Raw genomic sequence first — 22,910 nt, 5'->3', positions numbered from 1 at the left:
GCCAAACAAAGGGGGGGGGAAATGTGACACATCATAAACAGAGCAAAGTTTCCCAATTCGTGTGATTGTTAAAATAATTTCACAATCCTCTCCAAATTTTTTCAAGTTACAGACGGTAGAGAATCGAAGCGGCTCCTGGCAGCAGAGAAGAAAACACATGGCAGATGGAAAACTCTAAGAAACTAAAGAGCTGTAACGCTTGATTTACAAAGGCTGCATGTAATAAATGAACATGAGTCTTAAGCCTGGAGCTGTTTAGCAAGATAATCTTACAGCCTCCAGATAAAGATTTGGCTTTCAGTCGTGGCAAAGCTGCCAAGGCTAACGTTTCTTTGCTTTGCAACATTAAACGCCAACAGTAACATTTCAAGCCAGACATAAACCTGAGTCTCAAAACTTACGGAGTGGCTGGGAGTCATAAGAAATAGTGAAAGTGTGGCTTTCACTCTGTTTGCACTTACGACTTGTGCATCAGATTATTTGTTATAAGTGAAGTTAAACTGCTCAGATTTAAGGCAGATGTCAAGCAAGATTATCTATTGCTACGTTCCCTCAAGGTTAATGAGACGGCTTTGTGAAATATGAATGCTTGCTCTAAAACAGGCCTAATTTCACCGAGAAGCGGGTCGCTGTCTTGTGTTGTGTATTGCAATTTAACTGGGGAAGACAGGGATGGAGAGGAAAGGAGCTGCTTTCCCTGTTTTTAATATTCAGAGGGCATCCTCTATGAATTCACTGGGCCTGGTTGCATGCAAGGCTGTGTTCTGTCGCCGACAACAAACCGACAGAGGCTAGTTTACCGCCAAGAGCGTGTGGTGACATTGCTGATGGCTGATGACTCTATGGCTGGCCATAGAGAGCATGTCTCTCATCTTGTTTACAGTGAGTCATCCGTCGTAAAGCCCTGTCTTTCTCCGTGGCCATGCTCAGTACTTTTCCAGTTCATAAGCACAGCTGGGCTCATCGCCAGATGTTCTGAATTAAATAAGAGAAATGGTCTTGGAGGCCTCACATGTTTTTCTCGCAGCAGAAAATAGAACCGTTAAATATGTCGTGAAAATCTGTTGGAGGAAAACAAAGACGGCACGTTGTGTAAAAGCACTGTGTTGAATCGGAGTCTTGTCTGTTCCTGTTTCGTAGGCCTTAAACAACAACGTGTATAAGAATGTATCTCCCTATGGCTCGCTGAACAACATCGTGGACGGACTCAACTCCCTTACGGACCATTTCTCAGACCTTTCCCTTTCTTCAGAGCCGAGGAAACCCAACAAAAGACCCCCACCCAACTACCTGTGCCACCTCTGCTTCAACAAGGGCCATTACATCAAGGACTGCCCTCAGGTGAGACACACATGTACTCTGGTCTTCTAATGAAACTAATATTATAAATATAGCAATGGATTTATCAATTGGAGGATATAGTTTTACAGAACCTACTTAGTAATATTACAGCTTGCATTGAAATGTTAAGCATTCATATTTTGCCTTTCTACTATGTAATGTATAGTATTGACACTCCTTGAACTTTATCACATTCAAGGATGTTAGAAACACACATTTCTATTTTTTATTTTAGTGAGATTTTATTTAATAGACCAACACACAAAGAGGTACATAATTGCTGAATGAAAGGAAAAGGATGCATGGTTTTCAAAGTCAATTTGCAAGTAAAATCAGAAATTGTGCTGAGCATCTGCCCCACGTCCCTGAGCCAGCAGGTTTTAGGGTTATACACCTACCAGCCTGAGCCTTTTTCTTGACACACATAAGGTGAACCTCCAGTCCAGTTGCAGCCACCAACTGGCTTTTATGTCTGGATTTAGCTACATTCATTTTCCTATACCCTCCTTGCTTAATATTTGTCCTATAACCACTACCATGCTAGTGCTAAACTATAAACAGGGATTCTTGTAGTTTCTTTTTTTTTTGTCAGCAGTGACTTTCTTCTTGCCCCTTCTCTTTTAAAGCCAGATATTTGACGTACACAATTTGTGTTCGTCCTTAACAGACTCTCCCACCTGAACTGTGGATCACTGCAGCTCCTCCAGAGTTAACATTCTGGCACTGCAATATATCTGATTAATGCTTTCCTCTCCTCACCAAGCCTGTCAGATTAGTTGGACCAACATATCTTTGTAGGGTTGCGGTTTTGTAGTCTTTTCTTTTTAGGGTGATTGGTTGAGTTGTGCTCCATGAGAAATTTTTGCTTGATGTATTACTTTATTACATAACCCTGCTTTAGACTATAACACCACCTCGGACCTGCCTGCTGTGTGCCTTTGTCTTTATGATTGTAGTTGTTCTCTAGTCTTCTCCAACCAACCTCTGATGCCTTCACAGTCTTTTATCGATAAACGATGTTAACCTTTTCACAATTGGAATGCAATACATCGAGGTTTGTGGTTGTAACATGGCAAAAATGGGAAAAAAGTCCAAGGGGTGTGAATACATTTGTAAAGCGCTGCCAGCCAATGATCTTGCTTCAGTCAGCTCCTGCCTTTCTCTCCCTCTCTGTTTCTCTTGCTCTTGTTGGACCTGGGCTGACCTACTTGTTGAACAGGCTGGCCTCTGTCCCCTCCAGTCATGTGTGTGCGCGTCTGTACGTACACTTGTGTGCATCTTCACAGCAAAACACTCACTCTGACTAAAAAGATGTTTAACAGCCAATAATTTGTTGAGATATTTTCATTTTTTTTCCAGATAAGAAGTTGTTGCATCATTAATTGTTTGTATATTTAAGAATCAAGGACCATGATCAGTCACTCAGGGATCCATCTTATCTTTAATGCACTTAAAGATAACCAATATAGAGTTACATTATCCACTCTTCCAGTTTTGTGCAAACTTTGCCTTTTAGGGTAACTAATGATTTCCCTCTGTTTTTATTTATTTATTTATTTTTTTTTTTGCTAACTCACAATCTGAACTTGTGTTAACCTTTACCTAAAGAATCTTGAGTTTTAAGCTTCTGATTTACTATTTGCTGAAGCTAATAAGACAAGGTCTTTGTTTCTGTTAAATGGTCCCGGGCGATGCAAGATGCACATATTTAAAAGTTCTAACATCCACTGGAAAGAAACAAAGCAATGACCCAGTCACATAACGATCTACTGCATAAGCTACACAATATTCACACGTCACAGGAAAAAGACCTCCAGGTCAAGTTGCTGCCGGCTGCTGTTGGCAGGATGAAGGAAGCATCCTCACACATGAGGATATGAGGACACACAAAGTTCAGAAAGGGAAAATCACTACAACAGGCCGAAATAAAAAAATCTTATAGTCTTTTATGCTTTGTGCTGAAAGATGGGATGAAATTTAGTCCCTTACAACTGTAGAAACCATGGATTGGTGCTTATTTTTCATTTCTGGTGTGAGTTGTTTTTTTGCACTTTGCATCAGATTTAGTTTGATAAATGAGTCACATAAACAGTGTTTGAATGATTGCTAGTTGAATGATTGAGTAAATTCTCTAACCTGAGCTTCAGCTTCTGTAATGCATTGATATTTTAGAAAAAGAGTAACTTTCTGAAGGATTTTACTTTTTTCCCCTCCATAGATTGATACCTTCCATCAATCTATTAAGGACAATACTTAGCTCTCTAATCAATGGTGACTGTTTCAGCCACTCATTACTAGGGGGTGCATAATATATTGCTAATTTATCACCATTGCAATTTTCATATTGCAAGGAACCACTTGGATTGTAATAAATATTATCTAATTAAATGCCATGACTCTAAAGCAGACCAACATCAAAAAATGTCATTTTGACATATGACTTACATATGTAAGTCATATGTAAGTGGTATTCCAAAAACATCGCATGTTTTTATTATTTGCAATAAATCATAGAAACATATAAAAACATATAAAAACACATTTTTGAAATATATGCAATGTGTGTATTATAAAAACATACATGTATTATAAAACATGTATGCACAGTATTATAAAAATGTTGCATGTTTTTATAAGACTATGCAGCCCTACTCATTAGGCAATTTTGAGAAACAAAGTCACAAATTATAATCTGTAGCTCACCACTTAGTATGCAACTACATTGACAAGAAAACTAGACAGATGCTAGCTTTGTAAAAAGCTATAAGTGCAGTACATAACTTTTATGTGTGCTTGAGCAGGTACTGTGTAGCAGCTGGGTTGTCACTGTGTAATAAAGTCCCTCATGAAGGCAAACTTCATAGTTGGGACTGAAGCCTGAATATGATCTAATTTCATAAAGGGAACAGCGTGTCAGCAATGTTTACATGGAGATGTATTTTTTTTGTTTTTTGACTCAAGCGCCTGCTAATCTTTGTTGGTTCAATTCCTCCCTTTTTGCCTCCTCTCCTTTGTCCTCTCTCTCTAGTTGAGTTACAGTTCAGCCCAGGCCTCCTAAATTACGTTTCTATGAAATAGTAATGAGGAGCACATGTGAGATTAAAATGTTTTGACTTGTTTTGTGACATGTGATGACTGGTCTCAGGCGGTCTGTAAAAGACCTGTGTGCCGAAAAATTTTTTTTTCCTGGACAGCTCAGAGCTTAGTGTGTGGGAATTAGATCATCTAATAAAAACTCTAATGGGAATTTCAGGTTTTATATCATGCAACATGTAACTTTTACCTTTGTTTTTCCTTGAAGTAAATCTTCACCTTTGACTATTAATGAAATTAAAGGGAGAAGGTGTACTCTTAGCCATCTTTAGTATTTTCCTGATAAATAAATCAGTCTTATTGTCCATCAGATGTCAGACGGATGAATTATTGTTTTGTCTTTACCAGACAATTAGAAATTACATGGATTTAATTAAGCCACAATAAATACACAAACCGCTAAAAGTAAAGAATAATAATAATGCAAATTTTACAATTATATCAGATGAGAAGAGAAAGCATTGAGAAGGAATTGAAATGTTGAAAATATTATTTAAACTTATTAAAGATTATAGAGTTTACTAGTTTTCATTAGATTAAATAAAGGTGCTCAGGATCTGATTTTAGAAATAGAACATAAATAGAAATAGAAACAGTCTTTGTTGTCCCAGAGAGGGGGATTCAGGTTTAACAGCAGCAGGTAAATAAGTCCACACAAAGAAAAGTTCTTAAAGTGTTAAAAAAAGTGTGTGTATATATATATAACAAGAATAAACAAGTGGTCCATCTTAAAAAAATGAAGTGATTTGTTAAGTCGTTAATCAATGTAAATGTATCCAAATAAATATATTACATTTATGCAATTGTCACGCTAAGCAAACTTAAATAAATAAAGTTTGGCAAACTTAATTTGATCACAAATTAACTCAATTATTTTTAAGTTGGAGCTCCACTCTCTTTTTCCAGTGTAATGACCACAACAGAATATACGGTGCAGTTATTGCAAATAAAAACATCGGACTCACGATCCAGGGGATGTGCAACTGAGTCGGATCACTTTTCCAAAAATGTACATGATGTGCACGTGGATTGAACATCAAAAAAGACAGACTTTTTACAGTACAACATGTCAGTTCAGAAAAACAGATGTGCAATAACAGCAGAAATATTATTTTAAATTGATTTTGACATATTTTCTACTTATATCCAAGAGGGACATAAATGGCTGGATGACTTAAAAGTATCAAAACTACTTTTAATTGAACCAACAGAGCCCTCACTGATCTAATTGAATCACTGCAGGCGTGCGGTTCCCACAGTCCCATCTCTCAGCTTGACTTATGGGGAAATATTGGCATGAGAAGCTGTTGTTCCAGCTGGAAGGTCACTCAGACTGGACGGCTGATTGTTCGGTTCCAGTTTATTGGATGTTTTGGTGGTTGACCTGGGTTGAGTAAAACAAAGATTTTTCTTCAATTAGGTTGCAAAGGGATGAGTGATTACTTTTGAGGTGTGGTGGGGAAAAAAAAGCAAAAGTCTTGCAGGAAAATCACAAAGTTTAGATGCATGGAGTAAAGGGTAGAGCACAGACAAGAACATTTGTTGCAAGCAGTTTCTGCAGGGTAACGAGGCTTTACTGTGACTCAGTTAGCCTGGGTCACAATAAGGCATCATGGTGACTTTACTGGTCCTTTTTTTTCTCTCCGTCATAGTCAGAAACCCACCTCAGCTCTTGACAGCATGTGCTTCCTGAAGAGGAGTTGTCAAGATGGGCTGGATCAACCAATCACAAGTGGACTAGTTTTAACATCAGAACTATGTCACATTGTGAATCCAAGGAAAAGATAATATGGATAGAGATCTATAATAGAAACTGGTGTGATAGTAAAAATACCTATCTCACCTGGAGCTAGTTTCATATTTAAAGTTTCAAACTTAATATTTTTTTGAAAAAAGGTTAAAATTTCACAACTTAAGAAACTCGTAAATATTTATTAAAGTAATTATATCTGTATTCTTTAAAAGCGTTCTGATCTTCTAACTCAGCAAAATTTGCCAAGTTATGCTAGAAAAAGTTTTGACATTATATTTGCAGGCATTCAAACTTATGTTACTCCACTTTTTATCCACACATTATGTGAAATATTAAGTCTCATGTGTTCACTTGCGCCACAGTTGTGTAATAAAAAATGCGAACAGTACTTTTTTTTAAAAATTAAACCGATACAAGTTTGTGAAAATGTTGCCATACTACATGAAAACAGTTGGACAGCTGGAGCTTTGCAGCTGATTTAGGAATTCATCTGAGCTTGTCAAAATCACTCTCAGACGTCCTCTGGTTTGTATTTCAGCTCGTCATTAAACTGCCAACAGTAACTCAAAAACTACCAAAGTCTCCAAACAGGCTCTACAGTTGAGTCCCATTGCAGTTATTTAGGTTTCTCCTTGTTGTTTTTTTTCCTCCATCAATTTACCTACCACATGTTCAACGTCTTTTAAACTCTCATTGAATGCTTTGCCAGCAGACAGTTATGCCTTACATCTGGACCTTTTCCATCACATAGTTCAGGACAATGTTTTAAGGCTGGTGTTTTTCTTCAATGATTTTATGGCTGAGAGTATTGCCTAAAGCTGGCACTTTATGTACTTATGAAATGAAATGTTAAGTCTTTCATCGCTGATCGAAGAGGACCATGACTTTGAAGCTCTTCCCCGTTAAAATGCAAACATGTTCAACGTCATACCCAGAATTCCATATTGCTTTGCAATTCTCAATATAAAAGGAACGGTCTGCTGAAGAAATGGAAAGCTGCCTTGCAAGTTAACACTGTCGGAGGGTAATTTAGTCTGTGTTTCACCACAAACATCCCACAGCATTTCTGTCGAAGAATTGCTACATTTCTACTATGATATTTTCTCACTCCGTATTTCTCAGTTGCACAATATGCAATCTTGACGATGTTCCCGATTGTTTATCTTGTCAGGGTTTGCTTTGCCAGTTAGAAACAAAGCGTCTGGTGAGCATAGTGTGGCTAAGTTCATCAACTTGGACAGCATGAATAAGCACAGTCTGATGATGTAGAAAATGTGGTGAAGAAGTATTTGGCCTCTTACAGATTGTCTCTGTTTTGTCTTATTTGTCAAGGCTCGAATGACTCAGATCATCACACAAATTTTAACATCATACAAAGATAACTGGAGTAAGCAAAAAAAAAGCAGTTTACAACTCACAATTTCATTTTTCAAGCAAGAAAGAGCTTTTCAAAGCAACGTAGCCCTTAGTAAAAGGATAGCAGACTCTTGTTAAAGCGTGGATTAACTGTGTTTACCATTGTCACTAGCCACATCAAGGGCTGATCTCTGGTTGACATTTAGACTTGAGATCTGTCATTTAGCAGCTGTCTGACAACACAAATAAGGCAAAAAGATCTCTCAAAAAGCAACGCAGTCCGGAACAGTCTGGAAACGGTTACAAAGCCATTTGTAAGGCTTTGGTACTCCAAACACAGTGAAAGCCAATTTACACAAATGGAGAAAACACGGAACAGTGGTGTACATTCCTAGGAGTGGCCAAACCTACCAAAAAGACTCCAAGAGTGCATCAACAACTCATCAAGGTCACAATAGACCCAGAACATGTGAAGCACTGGAAGCCTTAGCTGCCTCAATTAAGTTTAGTGCTCATGATTCATCAATAAAACAAAACGGCACAAAGAGCTGTCTTAAATTTCTGAAAGAAAATATTTTCATGATCCCCAAGAGTTTTTGGTCATGTATTCTGTGGAAAGGTGTTCATCCCATCTGGCCAAAGAGTGTGATGGTCGAGGACTATTTTGTTGTTTCCAGACCTGGATGACTTGAAGCAATTAATGCAACCACGAGTCTTCTCGGTTTTTTTGAAAACCTTGAGGGAGAAAATTTGCCCATCAGATTGAGGTTCAAAATTCAAGCACTTGAGTTGTGCAGGAGGAAAATGATGGTAAGCACAAGTCAATTTCTAAATGTCTCCAAATGCACAAAAGTAAGATTTTGGAGTTGTCTATTCAAAGTCTGGACTTCAGTTAAACCCAGTTGAGATGCTGCGACCCTGAACAGACCATCAGACTGCTGAAGCATAGCAGCTCTGCAAAGCAGAATGAGTCGAAATTCCTAACACAGCAATGTTCTCGACTTTTTAACAGTTATCACAAACAGTTTTTAGGGTTTGGGAGCAGCTACTTTTTCCACCTTTTTTGTTTCCTTAACGGATGCCATCATCTTCCAAAAGCAGAATCCTCTATTTACTCACTTTATCTTTGTCTAAGATTAAGATTTGTTTGAATATCTGAAACATTTACGTGTCACAAAAAAGCGGGCAAATACATTTACAAAGCACTGTGTAGTGCACCACCTCTACTACTCACAAGCTAGGACTTTACAGCTTAGCAGAAATGATCTTTTATAGATTTTAAATGTGTAACATTATTTATTCTTATTTGGTCTTAGTTATTTTTCTTCTCAAGCATAAATATTGAAAGTAGGCATGTGAGAATTGGAAGAAAAATTTGTTGAAGGCTCTCTTATAGCTGAGTGAAAGCCACAGGCCTGGCAGCAGCTGCCCAGTGCTCCCTGTCATGGGGACAGAGGTGTTATGTAAACTGGCTTTTATTCGGAAAATGAGGTCGGTCCCGTAGTTATGAGCAGAATGCCTCTCATGGCTGTGCTTTGGCAGTAGTTCAAGATGTCTTCCACTTTGCGGTTATGCTTTGGTTTTTGCTCAGAGGTCTGATTCCCTCAGCAGCTGGACACGGCTCTGATTTGAGTGATCAGAGCGATGGCATCTACTTGCTCCCTGTAGGAAGATTAATTCAGAGAATGCATTCACCACAGTGAGGGTGTGTGGGGGTGGGTTCTGTTGCCGTTCATGTTTTTTTTTGTGTCGTGAAGAGAGAGTGGGCCCTTGAGTATTATTCCTGCTCTTCCTCAAATATTCAGGCTCTCATTCGTATCCTTCTGAGTAAAAAGCATTTATTATTTATGCATTTCTTAGAAAAGCACAAAGGAAATTATCGGTCACTAGAACTGACAATTTGACCCATCACTCTCTTCAAGTATTTTGCATTTATAAATGTAGAGATATGTTTGAATAAGTACATTTTGAAAACATCTAGAGTACCTAAACCAGCATTATTTTTTTTTTACATAAACAAAGTACTGCATTATTTTATATTCTTCTTTACATGGCTTGACTCTGAATTACTTCAATGTCTCGCTTCCTTCCAAACTACAAGAAAACATGTTTAAATGTGCAGGACAACGCGATCAGGGCAGCTGATTTATATTGCTGAGGCCGAAAAAAACTCATGTGAATTACTAATAAATAGTCCTAAATCCTGAACAATATGCCATCAGTTTGTGATAAAGGCCATTATAAATCAAATAGCTTCCTATTATATTATTGTGTTTTTATCGACATAGCACATAGTGACTGGCAACAAACATTTAAGTGAATATAAACATGATAAGTATATTTTAAACCTGTATATATGTGTAAAACATGACACAGAACTATCTAGCGTTCCAACAAAATGTTTTCTATTGCTCTGCATCTATAAAAATAAATAAAGCAAAACAAAACGTTTGAGGGATTTGTAATGAGACAAGAGGATTAAGTCTAGGTCCCGTTCTGTTCTTTATGTTCTTCATCATACCCTGCTCCTCTCCCAGCAGTCTTGTAAATCTTGCAGGTTGTCATTCTGAAATTATATTCTGTATGGCTCAGAATTTCCTCCCTTCTGTTGGTGGAGCTACATTCCAGTGTTTTTAATTATTTGAAAATCTCTCAATCTTTTTGGCTCAGTGCAGCTAAATATGTCAGACTTGAGCATAATTAAAAATAACCTGATTGATTTTCTCCAAAGTTTACGGTCATATTTGTTAACGCGTTCTGGGACATCAGCCATACGTGTTATTACATTTGCAAGTGATACCGCATTAGTTATCCTAGTAGTCCTTTGCAAGTAAGCTGAGGCATATTTTCTCAACTCTTTACAAAGGTCTCCAGGAAAATGACAAACACTTTTTTCATTCAGTCCCAATTCTTACATGGGCTTTTAGATGTTCCTTTATCCGGAACTTATTCACAAGTGAGTACATTTTTGCTCAACCTTTTTGTTATCTGCGTAAAGTGTTGCTGTTTCTCGGTATCACTTGGGATAAGCAAAAATTGTTTGTTGAATAATTGAGGATGGATGTTATTTTATTATCGCCCCTGCCCCCAGTGTTGCTCAGGTAAACCTATATGATTTAGCTACGGCTGAAGCTCTGTTAGCATCTATCTGAATTGTATCTGCAGCTCCTGTGATACTTCCTCAAAAACTCATGTGGTGTAAACTTCAGCAATCATCTGTCCTCTTTAGACAAATGGTCACCATGGTCTCCCCTAGCAGTGTAAGGACACCCTGAGGGCCTCTTCACACTGGATGCAAATCACACTTGGAGTAAAGTGTGAGTTGCCAACATGTGTGCTTTTCCTTCAGTCCTGGTAATAAACATAATGACTTACCATTACAGCCCATCACGACAAACCTCAGTGGCTGTTGTTCTCACAAAACATGTTTGTTTGCCAGTGCTTACCTCTGATAAAGCTTTGATGCCTTTTTTTTTTTAATTGGCTGGTTGTCATGCGGGGATAATTTGCAGCATCTAAAAGAGGTAAAGTAGAGGGCATTGTTAAAATACGATAGTAAGAATTCAAGATATGCGTGTGTGGGTTCAAACTATGGATGTGGGTAAAAAAAAATTACTACAACGATAGCTACCTTTTATTGTACCATGCATAATCGTTGCATTGAATTGTGTTTTCAAATTTTGTGATTTCATGTTCTCTTATTAAACCAAAATTGAAAAAAAAAAGGATTGTCCAAATAGCAAACGCACCAATCCCAACCAACTTCGCTGTTTTGAGGTTTGAGGATCGATCAAGAAATGATCAGTCATTGTCACGATAAACCAGATTTGTTTTGATTGTAATGATAAATTGTGTCATGATTATCTTCTGTTGGAGATATGAAAAGAAAATGCACACAATCACTGAAGCAACATTTACTACAGTTTGAGGAAATGGATGGGTGACAGCTTTTTATATTAACTTGTAGCTAATATTCAGAACGTCTCTGCTTGAGGTTATCAATCCTTGAACTAAAATCCTGCAAATAAATGCCTTAACTTGATTGCTGGTTTGTTCTTTTATACACAGTGTAGTGCTTCTGCTGTTCCAGAGGTTATAAATAGCCTTGGAGTAGCTGAAAATATTGTAAATATTTAAATGAATCTGCATATTGAAAGCAGTGCAGATGTTTAAGAATCATATCGTTTTTGCTCTTGCTGTAAATAATATAAAGAAACTTAAAGGTAGGGCTTTAATTATCCATTGATTTGTCTTTAATGCCTTCCATAATAAATGTGGTTAACACAGAGTAGGTTGGATTGAGTTTGACAATCGCATTGTCTGTGGGGCGAATTGCTTTCTAAATATGCTTGTTAAAAGTTGATTTGGATCCTAAAAAGGGCCCCTCAGAGTTATTAAAGAAAAATTGGTACAATGATTAAAGAGGCTGCACAGTGGCGCAGTTGGTAGAGCTGTCGCCTTGCAGCAAGAAGGTTCTGGGTTCAATTCCCGGCCCCGGTCTTTCTGCGTGGAGTTTGCATGTTCTCCCTGTGCATGCATGCGGGTTCTCCGGTTTCCTCCCACAGTCCAAAAACATGACTGTCAGGTTAATTGGCCTTTCCAAATTGCCCCTAGGTGTGAGTGTGTGTGTGCATGGTTGTTTGTCCTGTGTGTCTCTGTGTTGCCCTGCGACAGACTGGCGACCTGTCCAGGGTGTACCCCGCCTCTCGCCCAGAATGTGAGCTGGAGATAGGCACCAGCACCCCCCCCAACCCCACCGAGGGACAAGGGTGACGGAAAATGGATGGATGGATGGATGATTAAAGCAACATTACAGTAGCCAACATTTAATTGCAGTTTATCCAGATGCAGAAGCTGTGAGCTCCTATAGACGTGTAGTTTCTGTCTCACATTGAGAACAGCTCTACCTTAAATCTGCAGCTCAAGATGTGTTAGTTCTCGGTCTGGACACATGCAACTGAATTTATTAACAGTCTTGGTAGCTCTCTCTTTGATACTCAGCCTTCTGCTGATTTTGCTGTAGTTCCAGGGATTATGTGGCCTAGACGTAGCTTTAGATATTTCCTGTGTGAGTGGAAAGAGCATAGATCTACATTTTTCCATTAGCTTTCTGTAGTGTGTCTGTTAAACCAGCTCTCACCAGAAAAAGCACAATTTCGTATTTCTATTTCTTCTATGTTCTCCCTGCTGTTTGCCTCTTGTGGCTTGCTAATCCATTTTTCACCAGCACAGTCACACTTCAGCATTTGTCAGGAGAGAAGGTTTCACATGTCACCTCCGCGGTCCTCATCACTCTATAGAGAAAGTTCTGACGTGGTTGTGATTATTTGCTATGACTAGCAGGCACTTTAGACGGGTCCCTGTCACGCCACTCAGGGTTGTTGTGTTTGCATGTGGCAGGTTTTCACAGCACAGTCTTGAGAATGGCACTGAATCTGGGAGGCAGCAGGAGACAGTGACAGGGCAGTGAGGGCACTTCCCCTGAAAGGAAATCAAAGTTAAAAGAATGATAAACGTGTTGTTTCCTGCCAGCTGGTTTGTGTTCTGGACAGAAATCCCATTCTTCCTCTCAATTTTTGCTGAGACAACAATCGCACCATTTCCTGTTTTGTTAACCGTGACACTGAAAACCCCGTTTCTGGGAGGCGCCGTGCTGCTACAGCAACTGAAGTCAGGTAAAGTTACAACTGGATGTGGAAAACGTTGATACGTTGATTTAAAACCACAACTCTTGTTAAAGGACAAAAAAAAAATGGCATCTACTAAATAAAGTCTAGTTGACCATCAAAAAAAGAAAATGTAGGCTATAATTTACAAAGATAGGAGTACGGGATACGTTTAATGCTCAGTCTCTCCCCTCGCAGAGCAGATGGCTTTAATTACATACTGATGCACTCTTGTAAGGTCCAGCAGATTTGAGGAACTGTGATGCCTCCTTTTTTATGCCAGGTTGCAGTGTTGCTCGCTTGTCGATCTAGAAACGACTTTATGTAAAAAAAAAAGTTGTTTTTTTTACATAAAAATCACAAAACATAGCAGGTACAGAAATGACAAAAGCATAGAAACATATTCTATTCTTAGTCTACAGACAGATCCGGATGGTACTTTCAAATCGATAGGCCATGTGGATTTTATCAGTGCACTGCTACAGACTGCAAAAGACACTGGAATGATTCATAGAGTAGCAGATTTTTTCCAAGTGAAGTTTAACATTTTTAACAGCTTGAACAATTATTACATGTGTTTTAAACTAATACTCATTGTAACAATTTATGACATAATGTTAGGATCTAAAAGCAAAACACAGCGCTTATACATCACTGTGGACAACTGGTATAAAATTCTCATGATATGATTACTATATGTAAAAATACTTTGGTATCATGGTACATACAAAGATTCAATACAAAAATGTATAAAGTGATCTAATGGTTATTACTTTAAACACAAAAGGCACCCGAATAAGAGTGTGGAACGCCGTGAGTTTCTACACGTCTACTGACTTAGTAGTCTGCTATGCCCTGGTGCTGGTGAGCAACAGGTGGTGGAGGGGCAGCATTAAATTACTCTATATGCCATACAGGTAGGCAAAGCTTCAGCAATTCTCATTTTCTCTGGGTTCTCTGTAAGAAAGACTTTAAGCAGAAGCACACAGTAGAAAATGAAGGATGAATTACACTTTCTGCTGTATTCTATTTTTGTTTTATTTTCTCCTTGTGGGTAAAATGAACCGCCTGCATTCAGTTGATTGTAAACATTCCTCATAATCTGCGTGTCCTAAACTGCACCAGTGTTTGAAAATGCCACGATTTCAGCTCTGATTTACATAAATATGCATGGGTTTTGGTGGATTTTTTTCAAATGCATGCATGATTCTGCATTTGAATGCAGAGGAACTGGGTCGGCACGTAGGGTATTTGATTGGTACGTACAGTTTTAAAAAGCAGATTTATGTATATTTGCATTTTGTGAATTAAATGGTGTTCAGCATGAGGCAAATTGCTTTGTGGGTTTACCTGCTGGGCATTGCTTTGGGATGCTCAGATGCTTCTGGTCAGTTTTTTAAATAAAAGAATTCTTCTGATAAATCAGTTTCTAAAAAAATCCCCTTAGAATAATGATATTCTGTGAGACTGCTTCATTAGCCTTGTTTGTGTATAGTGTGTTATGTAAAACTTTGTTGAAGAATATTTTTATTCAGACACACCGTTATGCCAACTCTGTAAAACTGAAGCTCGTATAAATACAAAGCAAATAAACAGCAGCGTGTTTGGGGCGTTCACATTACCTTATGTAATTTGTTGATTTCAGCATGAAGCAAACCAGGTCAGCTCCCATTTTAGAATGTAAGGTTTTTTTGTTTTAGCATTCCGGCACTTTCTTTAGTTAACCACAACACAAAAGCGCCTTAAAAGTCTACTTTCGTGTTCCTGCTGGAAACAATTTTACTTTACCTACGACCTGCGGTGGAGAATATATGGCGACAACAGCATTTATTGTGAAGCAATAACATTTCAGCCTGGGGTTTTAACACTGCTGCGGTGTAACAGGGGTCATTATGGCATGGAGTTGACTTGAACTTGAACTCGCATACGACGGGGCTGCTTTTTACTTAAGGTGTTGGGTAGGCTGGGAGTTCAAAGGTCAGAGTTTCACTATTTCTCACTAGAGTTTGATGTATTTGTCAGTTACAGGAAAATTTTCTTTTTAAATGTTATGAGGTTATTCTATTTATCTATGTTTTCTTATTTGTGCAGTGAAGTACCTTAATGTTTTAAATAACTTTATTGCTTCGTCTATTTGTTTGTGAATAATGATAGGCTAAAGTAGGAAAAAAAGTGAGAGAAAAAAAAAAAGTGCCTCTCCACTTCAAATTCAGGATAAGAGTGAGATAGGTGGGATTTCTGAATGACCCAAACACTGAACAAGTGATTTCCCTTATCATCCCAACTGGTTTGTTGGAACTTGTTTAAACTAATGAGCCACTGCAGCACCTTTGATTTTTGTCAAACGGAGACAACAGCTTCCTTTGCGACGAGGCTGAAGCTGCGAGCGTTGGCTCCCTGGACAGGAGCTGGTGTCAAGAGATCAGGGACTGACACTGCTAGCTTTGTGTTGCGCTTGAATGGGCACCTCAGGGAGAGGCTGTGGTTATGAATGGCCACCACTGGGGAAAGACCTAGTGGTGGGAATGGAGTCTGGTAATTAAGGCAGTCATTGTGTGTGTGTAGGATATGCTAGACCGAGAGGTCAGGAAGGCAGGGCTGTATTGTTCCCCCAGCAGGGCCCTCTCAGCATTGCAGTGGTGTGCCAGACTCAAGTATGGCACACCACTCAAGTATGGCAGAGGTTTTACATCCTAGCAGGGGGGGAAGAAGAAGAATTTCAACAGCAAACGTCTCTGTTTTGGTCCTGTATTGTCTTCTGCTCTATATGTAGGAGATTGAGGCTTCTTATGATTTGTTGCACATTTTCCCACTATGTGTTGACATCCACCTTTTTAAGGTTACAAAGAAACTTTACTCCTTTTACATGTCATTGCTATTTAGATAAAACCCCGTTATACTTCTACTTTCTCCATGACACATAAGAAAATGGGAGCAGGCAGACAACAAATGTTTCATTTTTAAAAATCTGAAATGATAAGTTAGCTGTTTAGGAAGATCCTGCATGTTGAAGAGGTTTCCCTGGACCCAACACCTCTGAACCAAATGCAGTAAATAGATCCTTAGCAGGATCTCTTTGAAACCGTCAAGGAGATCATTCTTGTGTCTGTTGGTTTGTCAGCTGGAAATATTTACCAATATTTACCATTTTGTTATAATATGTAATTTGACTTGGCTTGGTTACTTTTGCCTTTCTTGGATTTCTTAATATTTTGTATCCCTTGAATTTTTTTACTTAAATGTACTTTCAGTCCATTGTAGCACCTGGACTCAAAGTAATATCTGTCTGATATTGCTTTGCATTCTGTCTCTTTGGGACAGAATGCAAAATTAGGGTCACAAATGAGCAGGCTTGGACCAGTCGAACTTTTGTGGCAGATTTCCTTTTAAGAGTCAAAGGATAGAAGAGCAGCATTTAAAATGTTAGTTGTCTAGCTCACTGCTATAGGCTGTTGCTAATTATTTTTATTAGTTGAAAGGTGAGGACACACTGTGTGCATGTGAGTGAGAGAGAAAGAGAACTCCCTTTAAAACACGGTTTTACTACTACTTTAAAATAAAGACAATTGAATTACAGAGTTCTCATTATTAACTGTCTCTTGCAGTTTATGTTAGCAATGTGTGCAGCTAGCACCTTTGAATCAGCAATCTCCCTGTTTATTATTTGGTTAATGTCGATCATTATCTTGACTTAGAGATTTCCAAACATTTCCAAACATGTTTTAAAAGGAGACCATGGGGTAAACTTGCTGTTTCTATTAAATGCTACTGAAAATAGCTAAGCTACTTGTTTTTCAGTGTTGCTGTCTATGCAACCCAGAAGCACTTGCATATAGTGCGCTCCCTGATCAGAAAATCATTTGCTTTTTTTTTTCATTTCCAACATGTATAAGGTAGAATAAATGGATATGCACAATCTCGTCACTGATTTTAAAACCAAGTTGCTGAAGTAAAACAATCTACAGTCAATGTTTTCGCTATAAATACATAAAAGGTTTGAATGCAGTTTCTTAGTTATACTTTAGTTACTTCTTTTTTGTTTGCGTCTTTGTTCTGTAACCACGTTCTGTCACCCAACTTTAATCGCAGGGCTTTACTCATTGAAGAAAATAAAAAAAAAAGACAATTTGCGTCTAAATAACGAGTGTTTTATTGAGACACTTTCTCTGTCTCTGTGTGCACTTCCCTGTTGAGACGTTCCTGGCAGGGATAAGGGCTGGTGGGGGGAGGTGCTCCATGGGAATGTTTTCCAAGTTTGACCCCTGATCTTCCTTCCAGTTGCAGCGAAGGCGTCTGTCTCTTCCCAAGCACTCACTCTGTCAGGTTACCAAAGACCGGAGCCCGAGAGCAAGCCGAGGCCCTTCTGCAAACAGATAAGGCTTATCGCGGATGCAGAGGATCTGTATTATCAGCTGTGTTTTCTGTTTCATTGTGTCACATCAGGCAGAGGACCATCATCACTGCAAATAACTCCGACTGTCAAGATGTTTTATTTTTGAGGAGTTAAACAGAGAAGGCGCTTGTGCTGGGCTTGCCATTGAGAAACCATATAGGGCCATAGGTCCAATATAGAATTCAGTATGAGTGACACTCAGATTAGCAACACACATGCAGAGCGGATCTGGTAAAGTAACTTTCAGAAAGGTGACACTCAGACTCACCCACATCAGAATTACTGCAGATCTCCTCCTGCAAGTTACGTTTAAACCGGACAGCAAAAACACTCATTTCCTGTGACAATGTTTTGTGCACCTCTGTATGTCCCAGCTTGTCTGCCCAACCTGGCCTTGTCATTCACTGGACTGGAAACATAACCCTGCAGAGCAGGAGCACAGCTTGCTGGAACCAGCGGGACTGTGGCTCAGTCCAAGGCCGAGAGAGGGCAAAGGGGAAACCCCTACCCGATCCTTACATCTCCACTTTGCACTGGCCCTCAACACCAAGTAAATGAGTTAAGTGTGGGAGCAGGACAAGTGTAGACTACAACGACTTCTGTGTCAAGCCGGTGCGTGTTGATTCAAGCGCACCTCTGTGCTGCTCTGTGTTTGTGTTCTTTATGAATATGGCGGGAAGTATGAAAAACGATCCAGTGAAAAACATCAGGTTTTGAAAGAAGAGGGTGTCTTTGTTATGAATCTAAACACCCACACGCTCGACTCTCAGGAGTATCCATCCGTCATCCAAGAACATCACACTGAGATCCGTGGCCGATTAGGGAAGCTGCGTTGTGGAAATCTAGGAATCTGGGAATTTGCTTTTGGTAATAAAACGATTTTGACCTGATGATTTGTCTCTGCAGCTGTCTTGGACAGCAGCAACAGTGGTGTGTAACTGAAGAGAAAAACACAGATTTATATGGTGCGTATGGTGTTTTTGCATTGTATGGCAGGTCTGTAGTTTAGATTAACAGCTGTCCTTTGGGGGCAGAGGAATCAGTGGAGCTGGGTGTGGGGTGGGGGATCTTGTAAGTAAACGAACCCGCAGTATTATCGTAAATTAAAATCAAATAAGTGTATTTCCTGTACCTGCTTGCAGCAAATTCATTATTAAAAAAAAAACAACAACAAAAAAACCCTCCACCTCCAGTTTATGAAAACAAGCTAAAATTACAGGTCATGACATTTCATTTGTGAGGAATAAAGTTAATAAAAGGGACTTAATGAAGATTTGGTTTAATCTACATCAACAGATCATCATATTGGATGGTTAGCTTCCAGAGCTTTGTTTAAAAGCTGCAACTCAAAAGATGTATTGCTCTTGTCCCTGTATTTTACTGTTTTGTCATGTTACATCCAGAAACCCGGGTGTGTTTTACTGGGAATTTTGATTTGTGACAAGCCAACACAAAGTAGAACATAATTGTGGGTTTTTGGGGGTTTTCATAAAATGTTTTACAAATAAAAATCTGAAAACAGCAGTGTGCATCATTTGGTCTCACACAGCAAATTCGGTAGTGTCAGATTTCCAGTGCAAGTGTTGTACGTCAAAAATACAGTGTTAATTCAACAGCATGAGTGTTAAAGTGTTAAAGAGTTCCAAAGAGTTAAACAAAAAGGAATCCAGTCCAATGGTGATTTCTAAATTAACTCCCACAGTCTATATCAACACTCAGTCTGGTGTTGATTTAGAAATCAACATCAGACAGTTCCTCCCACAATTGTAACATATTTGTGACAACACATCTGGGAAGGAGCAACAGATAGGATAGGGGTTGCAACAGGCCCCCGGCCTGGACCTACAGGGGGCCCACATGGAAGGTAGAACATGCCTTCAGGGATCCAAATTTTCTTTATAACATCTGATAAGAACTGGAAAGGAGAGCCCTCTCCTGTTGAAAACTGTGTTGGATACACCGGTAGCATATATAGTAGGGTGCCCCATTGTTGACTCATGGTTGCTAAAAACCTTACCAGACTGACACTTTCAAAAGTGTAACTTCTACACCATCCACAGTGGACCAATATAAACACTTTCAAAGTGTTGAATTTAACTCTGTAGGAGTTGATGGAACACTTCCAGATTTCTCTAACACAACTAAATCAAATAAAGAGCAACCAAGTGCCTCAAGAAATGTCCCAATAACTAAATAGACACCGCCTCTGCGTAATTTAATTTCAGCATAAATCCAACTGTTCTGTGAAGGCCTCAGAGGTTTGTTAGAAAACATAATTGAACAAATAAAATCTTAAAGACCAAGCAACACCCGTCTGGTGTCTTTAAGGTTTTATAACCTGGAAGCAGGTTTAAGGTTATGAAACCATTTGACAAATATTGAAGCACTTTGACACACTGTTCAGCCCGTCATATGAAAACAGACAGAGTATGGCACAACAACAAAACTCCCAAGACATGGCCGTGCACCTAAGCTTACAGGGAGAGCATTAATCAGAGAAGCAGCCAAAAGGTCCATGCTAACTGCAGGAAATGCATGTACCCAAAGCTCAAATGAGACAATCTGTTGACGGAAAAAAATACTAATACATTCCACAAATCTGGCCTTTGTAGAAGAGTAACAACAGCAAAATCTTGTGTAGCATTCAACGAAGCCCATCCAAGCCAGGTTAAGGTGGTTCTACAAAGTGTTGTCCTGTATGCACGCCACTGATTTTAGATATTTATTTGTGATACGTATAAACAGAATGTGTTGTTTCCTTCCACTGTATCGTCATAAGTGTTGGTCTGTCACCTAAAACCCCTACAAAATACATTTAAATTTCTTGTGATGTGATAAAATGTGTAAAGGCTTTTAATATATTTCCAAGAACTTGCAATTATTGTCATTTTTGGGCGGGGTATTTTCCTACAACAAATTAAACTTCTCTATTGGGATTGATGCCATTAGCAAAATAAACCAACATGAAATTTTTGTGTATTTTTTGAGCAACATGTCCCAATCTATCCGGATAATTGGAAGCAGCGAGATGTTTTCGTCTTTGCTACAGCTCGTCTTGATTTAGCTGTTTTTCCTGGGTGATATATCTGCATGTCAAAGGACAGACTAAACAGTAATGATTCTCTCATTACTGTTACATAATCTCTGCAGTCTGAAAAAAATTCCTAAAAGGAAATCCTTATTCAGGTTTAAGATTGTGTGTGTGTGTGCGCGTGTGTGTGTGTGTGTGTGTGTGTGTGTACTGTGGCCTAGGATCAGTCTCCTGCAGCGCAAACGCACAAGGCAGGACTTTGATGTGCAGATTTTCACTGTGAGCTTCTGCCAGTCAGGACCATTTACTAGAAGAAACTGTGTTTTGCCATTTCCATCGCTCTGGAAATGGTCTTTCAGCAATGGCTAATATAATCGTCCTCCCCTTCACGTCAAAGTGAGATAAAACACACATCTACGAAAACATGTGCTCACAGAGGTTAAACCCAGAAGCACATTAAGGAGATCCTGAATGCCACTGCTTGCATAAAAGTAATCAATCATATGCAGACTTAGCTGCTGGATTCTCACCGCTCTGTTTAGACACATCCATTTGGGTTTTTGAGGCTTTTAGGAAATGTTGCTCTGTAAGAGTGCAGTTTTGAAATAGCTGTGGATTTGATTACATACCAAGATTGTTCTAAGTTTTTTTCCCCACATACCACATTTATCACTTTTTTTTTATCCCAATGCACCATTTTGGTTCAATCAAAATGGTACCTGACGGAGATTACAAATAAAAATCACCTCATTTTGCATTTTGAGATCTGAGAACAGGTGGGTTCTACTGCCTTTTTTAGAGTAATAAATGGCAACATATATAAGAATAGCTGGAATAAAGAGCTTTTAGAATATGAAACCAGTTTTTTAAGAATAGCCCACAGTGACCCACATGAGTTCAGAGCAGGTGCAGAGGAGAGCTCTCTGAGTAGATGACAACCGTGATGAAAAACTTAGAGGGGAAGTCGTATTTAGTGAGAGGTCATTCCATCTGATGACTAATATTAGAAAATATAATGAGTGTCTGTCTGCTTGCGTATTTATGTATCATATTCTGGCTTCTTTATTATTAGAGCCTGAACATTTACAGGCAGCATATGTGAATGTTTCTGTCATCTTTTCAAACCATGTATGTTCACCTTGCTGAACGTTAAAACTGGTTTATTTAGTGGGACTAAACTATAATGGACATTTACAGGTTGATTATATTCATTGCTGAAAAGGATAAACAATAATAATATTTCTGCAAGTATGTATACAATCTTCAGCGTAAACATATAAGCTAAAGGTTCACCATGTTGGTATTCATCGACAGAATATGATGCTTGGTGCAAATTTACACATGTATTTTAGTCTAGAAGAAAATCAAACCTCTTTTCATAGATGTGCAGATTCTCACAGCGAGATTCTGGCAGCTTTCTTTTCACTTTGTGTCAAACATCCCGTTTCAGGCGATATCTCTTTAAAGATGCTTTATATTAAAGAGACACTGGGAAGTTGTAATTGTTAGCTATGATTGCTCAAATCTGACAAATGAGAGAACTGGTCTTTCTCTTCTTAGGCTTTATGACCCTTTTAATGCAACTACAATATATGAAAGAATCATTGGTTATAGTTTAATTATAGTTATATATATATACATAAATACACTGCTCAAAAAAATAAAGGGAACACTCAAATAACACATCCTAGATCTGAATGAATGAAATATTCTCATTGAATACTTTGTTCTGGACAAAGTTGAATGTGCTGACAACAAAATTGTCATAATCGATGTGGTTGAGGTGGTGAGGAAACACAGGTAGACCCAGGTAAAATGAGAATGATGAATTTAATAATGTAGCTCACAGTCTTGAACAGGCAGCACAGAAGAAAGTTAGCACACAGCTAATACCGGTAGCAACTGGATAACAGACATGTAATCGAGCTTAGGTCGATGCAGGACTTCACAGTTCAACTGCGTACGACCCATAAACAGACGTAGACTGACGGCACAGGGAAACAGTTACAAATGACGAGGATCTGACCAGGAACACAGACAACAGGTGGGGCTAAATACACACAGGGTAATCAGGGGGATACGACACACCTGGGGAGCAATCAACAGGGAGGACAGAGACTCACAGGGAACAGGACTACACAGGGAAAACAGGACTGAACACAGAAGAACTCAAAAATAAACACACAGAAACACAGATCATGACACTCATATTGTATTGTTGGCAGCCAGTTGTGATATAACAGTGTTGGAACAAACTCAGTGATGAATCCAGGCCTC

General features: G+C 38.8%; 1 protein-coding gene across 2 annotated transcripts in view; it reads left to right on the top strand.

The window, feature by feature from the left end:
* zcchc24 (zinc finger, CCHC domain containing 24) overlaps positions 1–22,910 on the top strand; it is a 52,829-nt gene that overhangs the window by 5,392 nt on the left and 24,527 nt on the right. For both annotated transcript variants that reach the window (XM_016667763.1, XM_007545253.2), the window contains exon 2: positions 1,141–1,341. In XM_016667763.1, the coding sequence (XP_016523249.1) occupies positions 1,141–1,341 (201 nt within the window). The remainder of the gene's footprint in view (positions 1–1,140; positions 1,342–22,910) is intronic.

The sequence above is a fragment of the Poecilia formosa genome, unplaced genomic scaffold (genome assembly GCF_000485575.1).
Source record: "Poecilia formosa unplaced genomic scaffold, Poecilia_formosa-5.1.2 Scaffold12, whole genome shotgun sequence".
Taxonomy (NCBI): domain Eukaryota; kingdom Metazoa; phylum Chordata; class Actinopteri; order Cyprinodontiformes; family Poeciliidae; genus Poecilia; species Poecilia formosa.
The sequence above is the reverse complement of the archived record's forward strand: the minus strand, read 5'-3'. Positions and strand labels throughout refer to the sequence as shown.